The sequence below is a fragment of the Solanum lycopersicum genome, chromosome 11 (assembly GCF_036512215.1).
Source record: "Solanum lycopersicum chromosome 11, SLM_r2.1".
Lineage (NCBI taxonomy): Eukaryota > Viridiplantae > Streptophyta > Magnoliopsida > Solanales > Solanaceae > Solanum > Solanum lycopersicum.
The window spans coordinates 57149064-57169180 of NC_090810.1; the positions used below are offsets into that span (position 1 = coordinate 57149064).

The following is a 20117-nucleotide window of genomic DNA, read 5'->3' on the forward strand; positions in this document are numbered from 1 at the left end:
GAATCGTATTCCTACTTACACTAATTTTTGCATAATTTTTTATTTTACAATATTAAGTTATTCTAATCTAATTTTGCTTCCAAAGTTAAATTAACATACTTTCAAAAAGTAAATAGTATCACATAAATTAAAATAAATAAGTTATAAGACGGTACATCATAGTAGGACCCGTATAGAGGGTAAAGAGTTCACCCTGACCCTGTTCGATAGAAAATTATATTATATATATATATATATATATATATATATATATATATATAAAAATTGTTATATATATTTATTTCTTCATATTTCGAACGATCTCGTAATTTTGGCTCCCCAACCAATGAACGTGAGGAGAGAAACATGATATCTCAAAGATTGGATCTGTTGATATATAGTAGAAAAATGTATAAAAGAAATGTTGGTGGAGTTAGAATCTAATTCCCTTCTCTGGCATTGGCTTTTTGCTCACTTTCATGCTATAAAGCTTTATTTACTACTACTATTCATCAATCAGACTTAGTTGGAAAGGTAATCTTGTTGCAGCTTTAATGTACGTATACACATGTTCATGCACATAATATATACACAAAGTGTGTCTCATCGAATTCGTTTTGTGTGTTTTTTTTCCGTATAATACATAAATGTGTGTTTTAACTTGACATCAAGTATTGATATTTATATATGTCTTCTTATAGTTTTTCATTGAATGTGTAAAAATAGACATTTAAACTTGTGCAAAGTTGAACGTATAGACACGTACATCTCACATGTGGTCACGTCATATGTGGCAATTTCGTGTGAGATACACTCGAGATGTCACATAAGATGTGTGTATCTATTTTAAGTGTCTATTTGTGTATACCCCTAAAGTTAGAAGACATAGATGCTAGGTCTGCACATTTATGTATTATGTCTTCTTTCACATACTCAAAAAGAACAATAATAACATATTTAGGACCCGTTTGGCCCCAAAAATACTTGGGAAAAAATTTGAGAGAAACTTGAGAAGTGGTGTATGGTCCTATAACATGGTAAATTTATTTGACAAGTATCCCAAGCTCCGAAATACTAGAAAAAAATTAGTATTTGAACCAAGTTCTAATATTTGTAAATTTTAAAAAATTCAAAAATTACCCTAAACTTAAAATATTCATTATTTATTTATCTCAACTAATATATGTTACTAACTCGTCCTATTAAAGTTTGAGTTCTAATTTGAATGATTATATTGAGAAAAAAGAATAATTTGTATTTAATGGTTTATAATTATAATTGAATCATTGACAAGTTTGAGTATGCGATTAATGTATTGTCTTGCCTAGATTATTATCTTTTACTGTTGATTATTAAGTTATATTGTAAAGTTATTTTTTAGAGGAACATATTCATTACAAAATGATAACATAAATTTATGGGTATTTTAAATAATTTTTAGAACTTATGGATACGAATCATATTTTTTAAAACAGTCAAATATTTTTAAGAAAATTTAAGGCCAAAAACATGGTAAAACATCACCCAGATATAATTTGTCAAGAATATTTAAGAACTCGAAGCTAAACGCTAGCTTAGTGTAATTCTAAAATGAAATCTGAATCAAATTACGTATACACAATCTTCTTGTAAAAGTATAGGAATTGTTTATGACATATAGATCTCATATTTTATTTCAGTAATTATTTGAACTATTTATAGTTATTATCCCTTTTTATTTTGTCACAAAAGTAAAATTATTGAAGTGACATGCATATAGTAATTTTGTACTAGCTTAATTATTCCTCTTTTTTTTTTAATTTATTCAACTGCTTTTTGACCTGCATGTATTTTGTGGGGTTGAAGTGCATGCAAAAGATGATATTCAAGCTGGAAAATCTGATTGATTGTTGCTAAAAAGAAAAGAAAAAAAAACTAAAGATTCCTTTGGACGATATAACATAAATTTTCGAGTCTTATTAAAAGCTAAATTATGAAATGAAACTTTTCATAATAATTGCACATGGGACTGACATCTTATGGTTAATAATTTGTTACTTTATTATATATAAATATATATATATATATATAGGTCAAAGAGTGTATTCTGAGAAAGTAAATATCAAACATTTTGTGATTGGCTTTGCGCTAGCTTTTAGTAACTCTTAATTCTTAGCTACAAAATCATGCATTTACTTGATTTGTGATGGATTTCGTTATTTTTTAATTGAATGTCTTGTTACGATTTAGATCACTAATACTAAACTTTTGATGGGAGAATCGAAGGCTTATTTGGAAATTAAAGAAATACAATTTAAATCAAATCAGGTTTATAATAAATAGAAAATAATAGTTTAGACAATCAAATGATTGAATCTCACAAACTCAACCTGATAGTCCAAAAAAACACGTAATATGAAAAACAATATCGAAGAATTGAAAGTCATCATGTTTAAACTTTAATACTCAAGATTAGGAATGCAACCCCGAAACTAAACATAATACTAAAGTCTAATGTATGTGTTTGAAGAGATGGACAAGAAAAAATAAGGAAATTGATCATGACAGCAGCAATAGCCTGGAAGATGTAGCTCATCCTTGGATTTGAAATCAAGTGTCCCTTTAACTGAAGTCTTAAATCAATCGCCGGAAGATGTCTTGTACTTAACAAGGAAAAGAATATATGTAATATCAATACACAAAGCAGGGTATAGGGGTAGACTCACACGACTAGCCCAAAATATGAAGTATGCAAACAGTTCACTATAATATAATAACGCAGAACAATACATATAACAACAAGTAAGAAACCACGTAGACTTTTAATCTCATGTACGAAACAACAATCACATACATGGTCCGGAACCCAAATTCAAACTGTTGGTATTGTACCGATGTAGCATCCGATCCCATCCGATCCCATCCATAGTTAGTGGACCAATGTGATACCTTCATAGTCATTGTACCAGCATGGTACCTGAACCAACCAACAATCATGCACAATTACATAGCACAACGACACAAGTCACAATAACAAGTTTATTGCATGAGAGTACTACGTGATGTTATACTCCATGTTTCCCTAGTACCATGTATTGGACAAATGATACTACAAAGTAGTAGATATGTGTATATATATATATACACACATATATAAATCGAAAACATACAACTATCACTTACATCGAATCAAGCCTCTTAAAAGCTCTAAATAACCCGAATCTTCAAACAAGTGAAGGTACTTGCCATGCATGTCCCTTCCTGTCTCCCATTCCAAGTCCTTCTCTAACACTATTGAGTCTAATGATTTAGTCTCTATCCATATGGTGTACTTCTTTATCATAGATATATGAAAAACACTGAATGAACCCCATGCAGGTTGGATGGCAGTGTCACATTTAGTACATATCATTTCTTTGCAAGCAAAATTTTCATAGCTACATCGATGGATCAAGAGTATAAGTACATATACAATCAAAATAATGATCATTATCTTTCAATCAGATAACACATGAAGTAGTAATTTGATATTCATTGATTTCATATGACACTAATACTTGCACAAGTACTAGTTACCTCACAAGTATGTCAAATATGATGTGTCTTACAATAGAGAAAGAAAAAAATTAAGTACTAGCTTATTTTTAAGTAAATTTTTTAAAAACTATTTATCATTGCATTAAAAAATTTGAATGATTTTCATAAAAAGATGCAATTGGGCTTTTAGCTTTTTTAAATCCTTTAAAAAAAATTAAAATTCTTCATGATGTGGATTTGAAAATAAGGAAAATTATGCAGAATAGCAAGTATTTAGTCAATATTAGGTACTATAGTTGTAGTTTAAGAAAATTATAATTCGCAGCTATAGTTTGTTTAATTCTTGTTATTCGTCTGATTTGTATATATTCAAAATTTGTATAATTCGATTTCTGGTTGTATGAATTCAGAAATTTGTGTATGGTTATCCTATATATATTCATATACCATTTATGAAAAAATCATAATAAATTACCCTATTTGTATATTGACAATCGAAATACTCAGACGGAGTTCTGAAAAATTCCTAAATGTCTTAATACATAATTTGTATATACTTACCCTATTTGTATACAAACCGCAACCTCCAAATAGCAAATTGAACTATAGCTATGGAAGCAATTATCGAAATTATAGCTATAGATTCTTATTAGGAAAAATAACTTAAATACACAACTATAAGTTTTATATTCTCTAATTTTCCCTTCTTTTTTTAAATATTACATAATTCCCTTTTTTTTTTTAATTTTAGTAGATTTGTATAGATGCATAACATTCTCTCTCCTATAATACACAATTCCCCAATATAATGCCTATTTTTTCCACTAAAACACTCAATCTTCTAAATCAGTTTTTGGATTTTGAATTATTAATTTTAATTAAAACACTCAATTTTGAAATTTTGAATTTCAAAATTCAAAAAATTTGAAATTTCAAAAAACTGGACAATTTCTCTCGCGTTCTTATTGTTCTTCTTACTCCATCACGTCTTCATTTCTTCTTACTCCATCATCGTCTTTCTTCTTCTTAACCCAGCATCTGTTATTGGTTTCTTCTTTTTCTTATTACTCCATCATCAGTTCTTCTTTTCTTCCTTTTTTTGTTTTGGTTAATTGTTCTATTACATCATAGTAATGGATCCGTTAATTAATAGAAGGATATATGATTCCGACGATGAAAATTGGAAAGAAAATAGAAAAAAGTCTTTGCATGATCTTATGAATCTTCGAAGGATTCAAACCAAGACTCTGGCGAAACATCAAAATCAAAGGTTGTCAAAATACAACAAAAAAAGAAAAAAGAAGCAGCAAACATTGTTGTCAGGCCTACATTGTTTCGGGTTTGTATTTTTATACTTATTTTAAAATTGTTGTTGAAATTAGTAAAAATTTTAAGGAATTCAATATGTATCAAAAAATTATGAAAATTATTATCATGTATCAGACAATAGGTTTAATACATAAGTACTAAGTGGATTATAATGTTTAGTCTATGCTTTGATACATGAATTGGATGTGTATCATATAATTTTTTATGTAAGGATTTTTGAAATTTTTTATCATGTATCAATGATTAATTTCAATAACTGCGTCATCAAGTGTGCTTGCTGATACATTTTGAATAAGTGTGTATAGTGTTTTATACGATGCATTGATACATGAATTTGTTGTGTATCATAATGTTTTCTATGTATCATGAGGTTTTGAAAATTGTTATAATGTATCATTCAATAAGTTTAATAACTGTGTCATCAACTGTGCTTGATGATACATATAGAATCAGTGTGTATAGTGTTTAGTCGATGCACTGATACATGTATTAGATATGTATCACATGTTTGTTACCCTTTTCCAGAAAAAAAAAATCCTCTTTCTTCAAAACCTCGTTCTTAAGCTTCATCGGACAGGAGTTACCTTCTGCAATTGCTGCTTTGAGATTAGAAAACGAAATTGAATCTCCAACAACGATTCCGTCGATTTTGTAACTTTCATACTGCAATTCGTTCACCCAAATTCTGGAATGTCTCATCAAAATTGATGTATTCATCATGAAACATCCACAATAACAACAATAAAATAACTGCAATTCGAAATTTAACAGGATGTTCATAAAAAATGTATTCAAAATAGATGATATAATTTTTGATTTTCAAAATTTGAAATTAATATCCAATTACGTGCTGATTTAATGCTGATTAATGATTTGTTACCGTAAATTAAGCTGTTTTAGTTAACAAGTTTAAATGTACCATTTTTTGCCCATTTTTTTCTTAACAGTTTTAACTTACCATGTATCATTTACCATGTATCACTAGAGTCTAAAGTATCACGGCACAACAATTTTAAGGGATTTTTAGTAAATACTAAATTTGTCGAGACAGAATGTAATTATTGAATTACACTATGGGATTCCTTAAATTTTTACTTCTTATTATGTCTATTATGTTTGTTATTTCTCAAATTTTGTCTTGAAAACAAGCATTGAGATTAAAATTGGGCTTACTTTACCAAGAGCTTTGAGGCCCGTCAACATTTGGGCTTTATTTTTTGAATCCTATTCGCAATCAAAGTTTTGAGGGAACTTATGTGGACTGGGCCCTGTACAAGATCAGTTTGGGTACAGAACTCAAACTTTTATCATTGCTACCACAAAAATTACTTTTATTTATTAATGAATAGCAAAATCTTACCAACATCCCAATCTTTAAATATAACCAAATTCGAATCTGAAGTTTTAATAGTTTTTAATGTGTAGTTGAAATTAATTTGCTGAAACACCTAATTAAAACTATACACAAACTTAGAAGAAGATTAGAGGAATTTTATATCAGGTACAAAAAAGAAATACATATATATGCAACTTGTATCTCATATTGTATATCTTGTATATCAATATGTATAAGATGGAATTTTTCATAAATATACATAAAATCATATGATATATAAGAGATAAACCAGGGTGATATACATTGAAATATAAGATGATATACACGACTATACAAGGGGACATGTGAATGGAGTTTTTGTCGATCTTGACGAATTTTAAATTTAAAAAAATATCTTAAATCTATATCAAATTATCTTCGAATACCTCCAAAATTGATATTCAATTTCCTTTGAGTTGTATCCAAAAAAGTCATCATAATGACCGCCTAAAGTGGGATTTTCAATTGTAATTTTTAGTTTGATTACTAAATTGAACTAAATCACAAACAAGTACTCTACGAACTTGAATTTGCTAATAATAATGAAAATAATAATATGGTTATTTGTTGTCAATTATTGACCCCGTGGTATATTAATGTTATTTTCCCAAAAAATTTGGCAATATCCATAATTTAAATTTCATAACAAATTTCAGTTCATAAAAGGAAACATGTTCTTCTTCTCTATTATCTTCTCACTATTTAATTGAATTCATTCTCTCTCTCACACACACATATAATAATAATAATAATAATCAATAAAATATTATCCAAGGGTTCTGAAAAAATATTATTATTCATTTCAGTTGAACAACAAGTTGTATAACAAGCTCACTTTTATTCGAATTTACTTTTGGTTTTTAGGACATTCAAAAAATTATTTTAACGATTGAATTTGGTGTAGATATACCATCTAACATATTTTACTTAGCTATTAAATTTCATTTATTGTGTCCAAGAATAGTAAGACCAAACCCATCAAAATAATTTTGAGTGTTTAGGGAGCATACGGGAAAATAGATGAAAGGCTTTGAAGAACTCTTGGTAAGTCTGTAATTACTTGGTTAGTAGATAATTGAGTACAATTTATAAAAATAATTACACTCTTCTATTCTCCAGCGGTATTTACACATTAAATATTTCATTAGTGTTATTTTTCTATATAGAATTTTAGAACTTTGTATCTTAGTTTTAGGTCTGAGATAAAGTGTTATTAGAGAAGTTGATGCTTCAAAAATTAACCGAAAAGAAATAAAATGTTCCTAAATTATGTGAAACTGAACAAAAATATTGTTTGTTATACTCCATATATCCTTATTTACTTGTTCATTTTTCTTTTTTACTTGTCTATTTTGATAAATCAAGAAATGACAAAACTTTTTACCTATTATACCCTTAATTAATTACTTTAAAAAAGATAGAATTTATTGAAAATCTTAATTTTGATTCATCAACTTCACAATCAACAAGGATGATAAAAATATTATATTAATCATTATTTTATTAATAAATATGTTAATTAAAAATCAGACAAATACTTTGAATATTTCTTACTAATGATACTTTCTTTTATTAACAAATACTTATCCTATTTTAATTCAAAAAATATCTAGAAATAAATATTTCTTATTTTATTAAAAAATGCTATTTGAACTAAAACCAATGATAGAGTTACCATTATATATATATATATATATATTCTACAAATTTATTAGTTAGATAATATTAAAAGAAAAGAAACTAGAATAAAGTTATTTAAAAATAATATTTATATTTTTTAAATAATAATTTTACTAGAAAGAAACGATATTTCTAACCTATTAAGTAATAACATATGCATTTAACGACAACAAAATTATTAATCGACGATATTTTAATCATTTTGTCGATCCTTTTTTCTTTTTTCCCCAATAGTCGATTGGAACCACAAAATTTGAAAATTATTCACAAGTGCTACGTGGCAGCGCCTAAGTGGAAGTCGGTTTTAGGGGGCCCATAAAGCGAGTGGTTAGTTTAACCAAAGGACCTATTCCCCCAATGAAATAGGAATAAAAGAACATTCTAGAACAAATAACCACACTCCATTTATACCTCTCTTTCTTCTCTTCAAACCCTAAAATTCATTTTCTACTCTCTTCTTCTTTCTACCGCCGCCGTCTAGCATTCATTTGATACATTTTTTTTTGGTTTTTTTCCGTCGTCATGGCCGGGAAAGGTGAAGGTCCGGCGATCGGTATAGATCTAGGAACTACTTACTCTTGCGTTGGAGTTTGGCAGCATGATCGTGTTGAGATTATTGCTAATGACCAAGGGAACAGGACGACTCCTTCTTACGTTGGTTTTACTGATTCTGAGCGTCTCATTGGCGATGCTGCTAAGAATCAAGTCGCCATGAATCCTATTAACACCGTGTTTGGTAAGTTTTTACGTTTCAGATCTGTCATTTAGATCTTACATTTTTGTTTTTTAAACTAGTGTGGTTGTTGATTATAATAGTAGAGCTGTTGTTTTGAACTAATGCTGATGCGATTTGTATCGATTTGTTTATATCTGGAGTTGTAGTCATGGACTTTGTTTGATTGGATTTTACTTATATATTATATATGTCATATATCTCGTTTGATATAGGTGACTGTTCTAGAATTGTTTTAGAATCTGCTCTGTTTCAAAGCAACTGTTGATATACGAGTTTGAGCCAGTTGTAGATAAGTACCACTAGATTAAATACATGAAATCGAGTTGGATTATATGGATGCAGCTACATTTGCTTATGTTTTAATGGTAATTTCATCATCATGTTTGTAAGTCATTGCTATAGCGTCTTCCATCTGAATATGTCATCGTTATGATGAATTTGTAACCTGATAGTTCGTTTTATTGTGTTCATGAATTTTTGTTATTCTATTGACCTTTTCAATTCCTGAATCTGAATATGCTGTTCGTGTTCTGTGTATGTGAATATAAATATTTGATTTAATAATTGTTTCTGCGTTTTTACAATGGCAGATGCCAAGCGTCTTATTGGAAGGAGGTTCAGTGATGCCTCTGTACAGAGTGACATCAAACTGTGGCCTTTTAAGGTTACTCCTGGACCTGGTGACAAGCCAATGATTGTTGTTAACTACAAGGGAGAAGAGAAACAGTTTTCTGCTGAAGAAATCTCTTCCATGGTTCTTATTAAGATGAAGGAAATTGCCGAGGCCTTCCTTGGGTCAACAGTGAAGAATGCTGTGGTTACTGTGCCTGCATACTTCAATGACTCGCAACGTCAGGCTACTAAGGATGCTGGTGTCATATCTGGCTTGAATGTCATGCGTATTATTAATGAGCCCACAGCAGCTGCCATTGCCTATGGTCTTGACAAAAAGGCCACTAGTGTTGGTGAGAAGAATGTTCTTATCTTTGATCTCGGTGGTGGTACCTTTGATGTGTCCCTCCTCACTATTGAAGAGGGTATCTTTGAGGTGAAAGCCACAGCAGGAGACACTCACCTTGGTGGTGAAGATTTTGATAACAGAATGGTGAACCACTTTGTCCAGGAATTTAAAAGAAAGCACAAGAAGGATATCACCGGTAACCCTAGGGCCCTTAGAAGATTGAGGACAGCTTGTGAAAGAGCAAAAAGAACTCTTTCCTCCACTGCCCAGACAACAATCGAAATTGATTCCCTATATGAGGGAGTTGACTTCTATTCAACCATTACTCGTGCCAGATTTGAGGAGTTAAACATGGATCTTTTCAGGAAGTGTATGGAGCCTGTAGAGAAGTGTTTGAGGGATGCCAAGATGGACAAGAGCTCTGTACACGATGTTGTTCTTGTTGGTGGTTCCACCAGAATTCCCAAGGTACAACAGCTGTTGCAAGACTTCTTTAATGGAAAGGAGCTTTGCAAGAGTATCAACCCAGATGAGGCTGTTGCCTATGGTGCTGCTGTTCAAGCTGCTATTCTCAGTGGAGAGGGTAATGAGAAGGTACAAGACTTGTTGCTTTTGGATGTCACCCCTCTATCTCTTGGATTGGAAACTGCTGGAGGAGTCATGACTGTCTTGATTCCAAGGAATACCACCATTCCTACCAAGAAAGAGCAGGTGTTCTCTACCTATTCTGACAACCAGCCTGGAGTGTTGATTCAGGTTTACGAGGGTGAGAGAGCAAGGACCAGAGACAACAACTTGTTGGGTAAATTTGAGCTCTCTGGTATTCCTCCTGCTCCTAGGGGTGTGCCTCAGATCACGGTCTGCTTTGACATTGATGCCAATGGCATCCTGAACGTCTCAGCTGAAGACAAGACCACTGGACAGAAGAACAAGATCACTATTACCAATGACAAGGGTAGGTTATCAAAGGAAGAAATTGAGAAGATGGTCCAGGAAGCAGAGAGGTACAAGGCAGAGGATGAAGAGCACAAGAAAAAGGTTGAGGCCAAGAATGCACTTGAGAACTATGCCTACAACATGAGGAACACTATAAAGGATGATAAGATTAGTTCTAAGCTTAGTGCAGACGACAAGAAAAAGATTGAGGATGCCATTGATCAGGCAATTTCATGGCTTGATAGCAACCAGCTTGCTGAAGCTGATGAGTTTGAAGATAAGATGAAGGAACTGGAGAGCCTATGTAATCCCATAATTGCAAAGATGTACCAGGGTGCTGGTGGTGAGGCAGGTGCACCTATGGATGATGATGATGCTCCTCCAGCTGGTTCTACCGGTGCAGGCCCCAAGATTGAGGAGGTCGATTAAGTGTGAACAGTTCTAGTTTTATTCTCAGTATAAACTATTCTATTATATTTGGTACTTTTTTATGTTTTTGCTATATCGGTTTCGTCTATTTATTAAGCTGTTGAATGTTGATGGCTCTTTATATGAGTTCCATCGATTTTGAATTTTAAATGACTATCCGTTGTTTGGAAACTCTTAGGCTGAAATTGTCTTTACAAGTGCTCTTATCTGGCCTACGACTTTGTATTACTGGTCTATATTTTCCAAGTTAATACGGTGGAAAAGATATTTGAGAACAGCTTATATGGGAAAGAAAAAATTGTTACAACTTTTAAGTTTTTTTTTTCCCAATTATAGTATAAAAACAAAACATTGTCGAGACCTATTTCCTTTTCTCGAGTAACCAATTTTCTTGTATGACAACAATCTACTTTTTATATAACGATGAATTTGTTATATAAAAATGGAACAAGTAATGTTTGTCATCACAAAATAGGATCATAGTCTATAGACGATGGAGGGAGGAGTACATTTCTAATATGAGACCCATTTTTGAGTTGTAAACAAATATGAGTTAATTTTCATAGTAAGCCAGAAAAAGCAATTTCATTTCTGCTTAGCACAAGTTTCTGCACTTTTAATAAGACGAAAAGAAACAATTGATAAAATTTCTAAGGCTACCATTTGGAAGATCAGGTCCACAATGACAAAAAACAATAGCATCGCGCAACTGCCTTTTGAGTCTGAATTCGTGCTATATTTGATAAAGTATTACAGACCATCTCAGAAAAATGATGTTCATCAAGAACTTGGAGAAACCAACCACCTCTGTATCTAATTTCATTCAAAGCATGCCCATCTGCAACGACACTCTCGATTCAAGTTACTTTCTTCCCCTGCTAAGCCTCTGCAGATGATAATTGATGCTACCCCAGGGCTTTCTGTTTTTGCCACTCTGCACAAAAGGTAATGCAATGTGAAAAAAGAGGAGTTAATAGCAATATGCACTATTCAAGGCTTCCAAAATTACCTGAGCTTCCATGCAGGTACTCAAAAGTGACTTTTGCCTGCCACATTTCTCATCCTTGTTGTGATTTAAAGTCAAACAATTAAGAAACGAGACCATTTCTTTCGCACAAGGTTTCTGAAGACTTCCAAAGTTCCTTGGGTTAATATATAAGGTGCCAGCTTTGCGTCCCATACTTCCTCAGATCTATCTAAATATAAAGAGGACGTTGTTAGACATGGCATTAGAGGAAACCAAATCAGTGTAATCAACAGGAAATATTCAAATAATGTTTGAATATAAAGAGGACGTTGTTAGACGCTGCAAGTTGCACCATTAGATGTTCTTCAGAGTCAGGCTAGCCTTTTCACTCATGAAATATTCAAATAATGTTTTCTTTTTTTACAGAAAGCACATTCAAACTTCACAGTGACAGTAATTTGGCTGTGAACAGTCAGATTATTGCCTTAATTGTTTCTAGAAAGGCTACAATGTTTTCCTACCCTGCGAAGTTGGAAGTAAAGCTTATTTCAAGTATTTTCTGCAACAATTTTATCAAACAAAATACTTTGGTTTGACAGACGCTTGGCAGGTCATGCTTTTAACTTCAGTAACCTGATAGCTTCTGCAAACTAGCTACTACTATAGAACTTCTAGACCACAACCAATGCAACTAATCTGCCTCTTTCTCATGGATGCTAGACTTTCTTCTACCTACAACACAAAACCCAGTGTAATCCCAATTGTGGTTTGGCGAGGGTGGTGCGTATGGAGTCTTACCTCTCTACCTTGTGGAGATAAAGATCTTGACTTTTTTCTACCTATTGTTTCTATTTTTTAGCGCATTTCTGACGAGGGTAATTACACTTTACTGGATCTACGCTTCATCGCAAGGTTTCCCACCAAAGAACAGAACGGTATCCAATATCTCCGCATGCTGAGGGAAGAGTGACTGTTACTCTCCAGGGGATAGAGATTTCCAAGTCTATTAGTTTGACAAGAGTGACAGACTGATCAGTTGCTTCCCATGAACTGTTCACCGCAAAATCATACTTACAGAAGTAAATTTCGTGTTCTGCTTACAACACAACCCTCAAGGCAATAATAAGAGCTTTTTCTCATAGTAAAGGATATAGGGAGCCCATATTCTTTCTCCCAAGTTGTCATGAAAGATTTTAGTGCCTAAAGTTTCAAATGCAAAAATTGTTTCAAAAGTTGAAACTCAACTCATTGCCTTTTGATTAATAGAGATTTTGAACTCCCGAGCATGGGAGATTTTTATACATTACAAAAATTCAATGACAATTAGTTCTTTTTTGATCCATGACACCAGGTAAAATAAGCCACAACTCACAAGTCTAACATTATGTTTAAGACAAAGAATGATCACAATGCGAGGCCTCTCATCTCCTCCATTTGCTTAGGGGTGAAACCAACTCTGTTTCCAGAACTTTTAACCAACTAACTAGATCCAATATAAGAAATAAAATCAATAACGTCAACCTATTTAAGTAAATTTCGGGAAATGATGGGTAATCTTTCTATCCCTGCCAAGCGAGGTAGAATAGGTGACACTGAAAAGAATAAGAAAATGAAAAACCTCCTCCTGCATTTGCTAGTAAAGGCAGACACAACAACTGCTTAATCCCAAACAAGTCTATATAAGCTTGAATCGTATCATCACATCAATTAGAGATAAACTGGAAAACCATTGATATGTATAATAATATTAAAAGTACTCTAACAAGACTACATCGTATTCTGCACTAGTAAATGTCACCTATATGGATTTTTTTCTTCTTTATGCCCTACCTTTAGCCAAATCTGCATTGATCTCAAAAATATGCAGGTCTTACAAGACAACTTACTCCCATGTAATTTTAAATCTGTCTTGTCAATCTTAATCCCTTTACTAACAACAGCATCACACATACAGACTGGCGCATCAGTAGATCGATACATGCAGGACATGACAAAACAATCTCAAGCGACATTCTCTTGTTCTATCCAAACTGCGTGCTATTTTCACCTCCTAGCAAATATGGTCATTTTCATCTTATCTTATTTTGGATGGCTGCACGTCCATATTAGCATCCGCACCTCTACAACACTCATCTAGTGAGCATGTTGGATATGATGCATGCATGCAAGATATGACCAAACCATCTCAAGCGACTTTCTCTTATTGTATCCTCATGGCATGCTACTTTTACCTTCTAGCAAATATGGTCATTTTTTATCTTTTCTAACTTTGTATGGCCGCACATCCATCTAAGCATCTGCATCTCTACAACACTCAACCAGTGAATATGTTGGATTATAACATTCCAACAATCACTACCATATCACACTGCTCTGATAATTGTTCAGTAAAACTTCAATTTACTTCCGTAGCCATCCTAATATCGCATAACTACTCATTAGTCTATGATGCGAGAACCCTTTCGTATTTTTACAAGTTAGAATACTAGACAATCAACAATCAACCACCACAATAACTACCTAACTGGTGCTTCAACATTACTTTTGTAAAAGAGTTGGATTGATAACTTAAAGGATTATTTCCAGCAAGACATATCCTTAAAGGTTGGCAGTTCTATGGTATTTTGGACAGATAAATGGCTTGGTGACTCCACTCTGTAAGTCATGTACCCATCTCTTTTCCTATTAGCCATTAATCCCAACTCCACAGTGGAGCAAACCAGATCAAGCAACACATGGGATGTTCAATTTAAGGAATTTGCAAGATTGGGAGCTACATGATGTATTTGACCTGCTGAGAAGATCAAATGGTTGTTCAGTTGATAGCCAATGCTCTGACAGATGCAGTTCCAAGGAGAATATATACAGTGTAAAGGTAGGTAATCGCAGAATGAAGTTATTGACCTATGGCCCTGGAGGCTGGAAGTTAATTTGGAGAACAAAATTACCCCCAAGGTAAGTAGTTTCACTTGGACAGCACCGGAAGGGGCCATCCTGACTCAAGACAATCTATGTAGAAACTTTCAGCTCGGTGGATAAAGTTTACATGTGCTAGTCAAGCTTAGAATCTATCAACCATCTTTTTTTGCACTGACAGTCGCTATCAGTTTTTGGTTTCAGTTGGGCACAACCCCAGAGTATCAAGGAGGCAGATGAAAGTTGGGAGCTTTTGGAAAGTCAGCAAAGCCATCAAGAACATCTGACGAATGATCCTAAGTTGTAATTTTGGTGTGTGGACAGAAACTAATAGATGGTGTTCTTTATGGGGTTTCAACTCCTAACTTCGTCTTTAAGGCTAGGTGTCCGCTACATCTTTTCCATTAAAGTAATTATATTCTCATGCAAATGATGTTGTTTCTTTTGTAGATCTCATTGGCTCTCTGAGCGTGGCTTAACAGCCTACTTTTGCTTTTGGTTAGCTTGGACCTATAGAACTTCGTCTTTGAAGCAAACATCACTTTAGTATTCTTTGCATCTTGTAGAGGACAGCAAACAACATCTTACTTCATTGAGAAAAAAGAGTTGGATTGAACTGACAACTCAGCAAGGGTTCAACTAACACAAGAGAAAATTGAATTTTTTAACTCCGTTAACTTGTGTGGGTCTACAAAAATTACAACTTCAATAAATGACGGATGGTGCAAGCTAAAATCTAAAGAATACTGAGTACAACACCAAGATTTTCTCGTACTCATGTCTTCTTATGGTTGACTTATTGCCTATTTACAGAATTCACATTCCTCAATGTTTCTCAAACAAGTCGGAGATCACCCATCATAATCAAAGAACTAAATTTACCCATTTGAGGTACTAATTTAAAGCTTCACAGTAAAAACTTTTCTTAAGAATCTACAACCATTTATCAGATATTATTTGACCTCTAGGCTTTAACAATGTCATCCCCAAATTTATCGTCCATCAATGATATGACACGGGAAGCTTCATTATAGTCTCACAATTAGAATTGGCTTCATGTATCAGGAGAAACCACCATTCTGAGAAATCAATGTGTGGAGAGTTTCATGTGGATAGACAAAAGAAGCAGGATATCAAATGTATAATACTTACTTGGGTGTAACCTAAAGGACAAAGAAATAGTTTAAAACTATGGGATAGAGACAAAAAAAAACTAGGTAGTTTACCCCCATTCTCCTAAACATTTGCCAGCAGAGGTTACGCGTTATTTCTGCTAGCAGGAGGTAGCAATTTTCTGATCGAATGATCTAAGAGCATGCAAGCTACCACAAACACCACTATTACGAAAAATGCTACTGAATAAGTAGTAGCATGTGAACTAGAACAACAAACTAAAGTATTTCTAATATTTACAGAACAGGCATATAAACTAATCATTCGGTTGAGGTTATCCCACTCCCCCTTCTTCTTCAAGAACTAATAATTGCTACATAAAAAACAATATAATAATATTTCTAGTGTATACAGTTTCTTCATTACTGGAGAAATCAACTAAAAATTCTCAAACATATCGAAAAAAAAATTAAAACCTAGAATCTTAGTAGTGTAAATTTATGAATTTCACCTAATATTACAATGATAAAGGTCCCATATTTTTATGTTCTGATCAATAATTCATTTGACAAACAGTTTCCATCGGCAAAAACTCAAATCTAGATTACGTAACTTGGGAAGAAAATAAGCAAAAAGCATTTAAACATAATGACAACAAAGCAGTACATAAAATGGATCTGGAGAGTTTCTTACAAGTAAATTAGCCGGAGAAAATGAGAGGAGCGAGTTCGCCGGAGATGGAGCGTCTAGAAAGTTCGCCGTGAGGGAGGAGATGGAGAGTCGGAGGAAAATAACTAGTAACATATTGGGCCGGAAATCTATTGGGCTTTGGGTTAATTCCATACAATTGTTATTAATTTTAGCCCATTAGTTTGAAACCCATAAGTCCATTTGAAAGTATACCCAAACCCAATAACTTTAGGAGTGAATGATGAGGAACTTTCAAAAATGGTTATAGTTTAGGTTCATTATAGAATTTGTAGTTATAATTTGCTTAATTATGATTTGTAGAAAGGTAAGCGAGATTGGGAAAGGTGGGGGGGGGGGGGAGGTGAGCATGACCTAGGAAAGAGAGGACAGAGAAAGGAGAGATACAATTGATTATATTTGATCGCTAATTGTATTATAAATACTATGGATTCGTATCAAATCTAGCTACTAGAAGAAGGAGAGACGAGCAAGATTGGGAGAGGGAGGAGAGAGACGAGTGATCTGGAGAGAGATACAATTGATTTGTATGTCTGGTTGATAATTATATCACAAGTAGAAATGAATATAATTGTATCGAAGATTATTGTATTCATTCATTTAGCTCAATTGAATTGAGTGTATTTATGAACACAATTGTTAACAAATACAATTGTATAAATGTTGTATTTGTGTGTTTATCATGTGTATTTGTATTTGCATCATTGATTATTACCATTTATATTTGTATTTTCATTTGTGTCGTTGAATGTTACCTTTTGTATTTGTATGATTGTTTATTACCATTATATTTATATTGGTTAGAGAGAGACGAGTGAGTGAGGGCACAGAGAGGAAAAAGACGAGCAAAAGTGCATAGAGAGAAGAGAGAGGGGAGGGAGACAACGAGAAATTTGTTATGGAACTCTAATTATATATGCAAATTATAATTTTTTAAATTATAATTGTGTAGAGTAATAATAACATGTCTTTGCCTTACTATCTAATTTTTCCAAATTTTTATCCCACTTAATTTATTGATAAGTAATTTATATCTAAATATCCTCTATTATACTTTTACGACAGAATATACATCTCAATCTAAAACGTCTACTCAAATTATAAAAATATTGAATCAAACATCAAACACTCACTTCTACTTAATTATATACATGATTAAATAGCAATAAGACAAAACTACGTGTATCTCTTTTGGTAAAAGTAAATGAAGATCAAGCATCCACGAGTATAATTATAAAACTCATCACTATACTTTTTATTTATATATAAATAAATATTGTAAATGATATCTTATATATTCAATTTTAGCCAATAAATCAAATACTTTAACACGAAATTAATCTCTATATTAATATAACCAAATCCTATATACTAATTATTCATACTTTATAATCCTTAAAAGTCTCAAATATGCCATCGAACTTTCAGAAAAGATTCATTTTACCGTTAAAGAAAAGAATCATTCATGCCATTATTTTTTAATGGTGATTTTGCAAAATCATTTTTGACACGTGGTCAATTATAATTCAACCACGTCAATCATTTTTTTAATAAAAAAATCATAATTCTGAAAAAAAATTGAATTAATTTTTTTATTAAATAAATTTATGACATGACCGAATTATAATTGGCCACGTCATCAAACTTTTAAATTAAAAAATTCAAAATTCTGAATAAAAATTGAATTATTTTTTTTTTTTTGATTTTTTAATAAAAAAAATTGATGACGTGATTGAATTATAATTGGCCACGTGTCAAAAATGATTTTGCAAAATCACAGTTAAAAATAATGACATAAATGAGCCAAACTTTTAACTAATGACATAAATAAGTCTTTTTTAAAAGTTCAATAATATATTTGAGTCTTTTTTCTATAACTTGTGTTCGAACCAAACAACCCTAAAATGAATCATCATTCTCCATTTCTTCTTCGATTCTAAGGTTCCACATTGTAATAAATTTCTTTAGAAAATGCCCTTTGTTCCCACTTTGCACCAAGTATACTCAACATGAACACTTTTACCAATTAAATGATGTTAAAGTTGATATATTACCTTTTCATCTTTAAATAACTATATACATATATTCTAGTTAGAGGAAAAAGATTCTTGTTTTGGCCCAAATATTCCACTACTATCATTATGTCCCATTGAATTAGATAAACCATAAATCATATGATGTAAACTTGTAAAGCTAAGTAAATATTATATATATATATATATGTTTCTATACTTTGAAGAAAAGTCTTAATAAACTAATTAACACGCCAATTCTTTCAATTCAATGCAAGCTGTGAAACCTATTTTTTCCACAATTTTTTTTCAAATTCTAATCCACTTCCAACTGTCAAACATTAGCTAACTTACTACAACTACAATTATATTTCCCTATCAAATAGAAATTTAAAGTATAAAAATAATGTTTTTCTATGAAAATTTTCATTTTTGAGATTCGAATTCAAACTTTTATTCTTTTACGTGACGATCTTTATTGGTAAAAAGATAGAAAAAAAGAAGTTACTTCGTGATTGATTCCCTCAATTCTCAAGCTCTTTTTGGCTTTTATATTGTATTTAGATTTTTTGGACAATTTTTTTTTCTTTATTCACCGTTCCTTTCAATTTATTTTGTCTAACTTCACAGTATTTAAAAGAATAAATAAGACTTATAAATCTTATAATCTTAAATATAATATACCATTATAATCTTAAATATAATATACCACAATATCGTTTGATTATATAAAAAAAAGAGTTATCCAAAAAGAAACTAGACATGTTATAATCAATACGAGATTTATAGTTTTCCATTTTTTTTATATAGTTGGCCCTAAATTGTTGCATGAATTGTCATTCATCTTTTTTCATGTTCAAATGTTTGGTTTGTGGGGTCATTGGAATGTGTACCATATCATCAATTTGAGCTAAGCCAACATTCAACAAAGTGCAGCCAACAGAATCATAATCCCACTATGCTTTCATATATATGTGTGTGTACTTAAAACCGTTTTAACATTGATTCTGACTAGCTTTATCGAGATCACAAAAAATAGGTCTAGTTCAAAAATTGCATAGATTGACAGATTTGAAGATTTGTTCATATAATAATAATGATAATAATATATTTAGTTGTTATTGAGTAAAGTCTTATAACTGATGTCTAAGGAGAATTAGAGCGTAAGTCGATCTTATCACGTGATAGAAAGACTATTTTCAAAAGATCTTCTGGTTAAGTGTAGCAAATTAAATTCAAGCACAAAGAAGAATGAAACAAGCAAAGCAACTAATAAAGCAAACAATACAAAACCTAAAAAAAAATACGATAATCGAAACATAACAAACAACATATATAAAAAAATTTGTTCATCCATAATGAAAATTCTTCTGATTGAGTTTCGACTATTGGTAAGACCATTAATACCAGTCAACTATTGGATGTACACTTCATATCATTAGATTGTTAGAGGCTTTTAA

General features: G+C 31.9%; 2 protein-coding genes across 3 annotated transcripts; one reads left to right on the forward strand and one right to left on the reverse strand.

Moving 5' to 3' along the window:
• The first annotated feature begins 7062 nt into the window (after window positions 1-7062).
• On the forward strand, window positions 7063-11112 carry LOC101254866 (heat shock cognate 70 kDa protein 2-like). Its single transcript, XM_004250910.5, has 2 exons — window positions 7063-8615; window positions 9206-11112. The coding sequence occupies exons 1-2, from the start codon at window positions 8402-8404 to the stop codon at window positions 10939-10941; spliced, it is 1950 nt and encodes a 649-aa protein (XP_004250958.1). The 5' UTR covers window positions 7063-8401; the 3' UTR covers window positions 10942-11112.
• A 386-nt stretch (window positions 11113-11498) lies between these two features.
• Window positions 11499-16756, reverse strand: LOC101256839 (uncharacterized). 2 transcript variants are annotated; one of them, XM_010314986.4, is made up of 3 exons: window positions 16631-16756; window positions 11951-12133; window positions 11499-11875 (listed from the first exon to the last, which is right to left on the reverse strand). In XM_010314986.4, exons 2-3 carry the CDS (start codon window positions 12119-12121, stop codon window positions 11804-11806), a joined length of 243 nt encoding a protein of 80 aa, XP_010313288.1. In that variant the 5' UTR covers window positions 12122-12133; window positions 16631-16756; the 3' UTR covers window positions 11499-11803. The 2 variants fall into 2 exon arrangements, with proteins under 2 accessions (XP_010313288.1, XP_004250965.1); XM_004250917.5 differs by having other exon boundaries at window positions 11951-12137; window positions 16631-16755.
• Window positions 16757-20117: the final 3361 nt, after the last annotated feature.

Excerpts from the sequence above, each read along its gene's own strand:
- LOC101254866 (XM_004250910.5), top strand. The coding sequence starts at position 8,402 with ATGGCCGGGAAAGGTGAAGGTCCGGCGATCGGTATAGATCTAGGAACT. Across the intron at positions 8,616-9,205 it reads TCCTATTAACACCGTGTTTG|ATGCCAAGCGTCTTATTGGA; the intron begins GTAAGTTTTTAC and ends TTACAATGGCAG.
- LOC101256839 (XM_010314986.4), bottom strand. The coding sequence starts at position 12,121 with ATGGGACGCAAAGCTGGCACCTTATATATTAACCCAAGGAACTTTGGA. Across the intron at positions 11,876-11,950 it reads GTACCTGCATGGAAGCTCAG|AGTGGCAAAAACAGAAAGCC; the intron begins GTAATTTTGGAA and ends CCTTTTGTGCAG.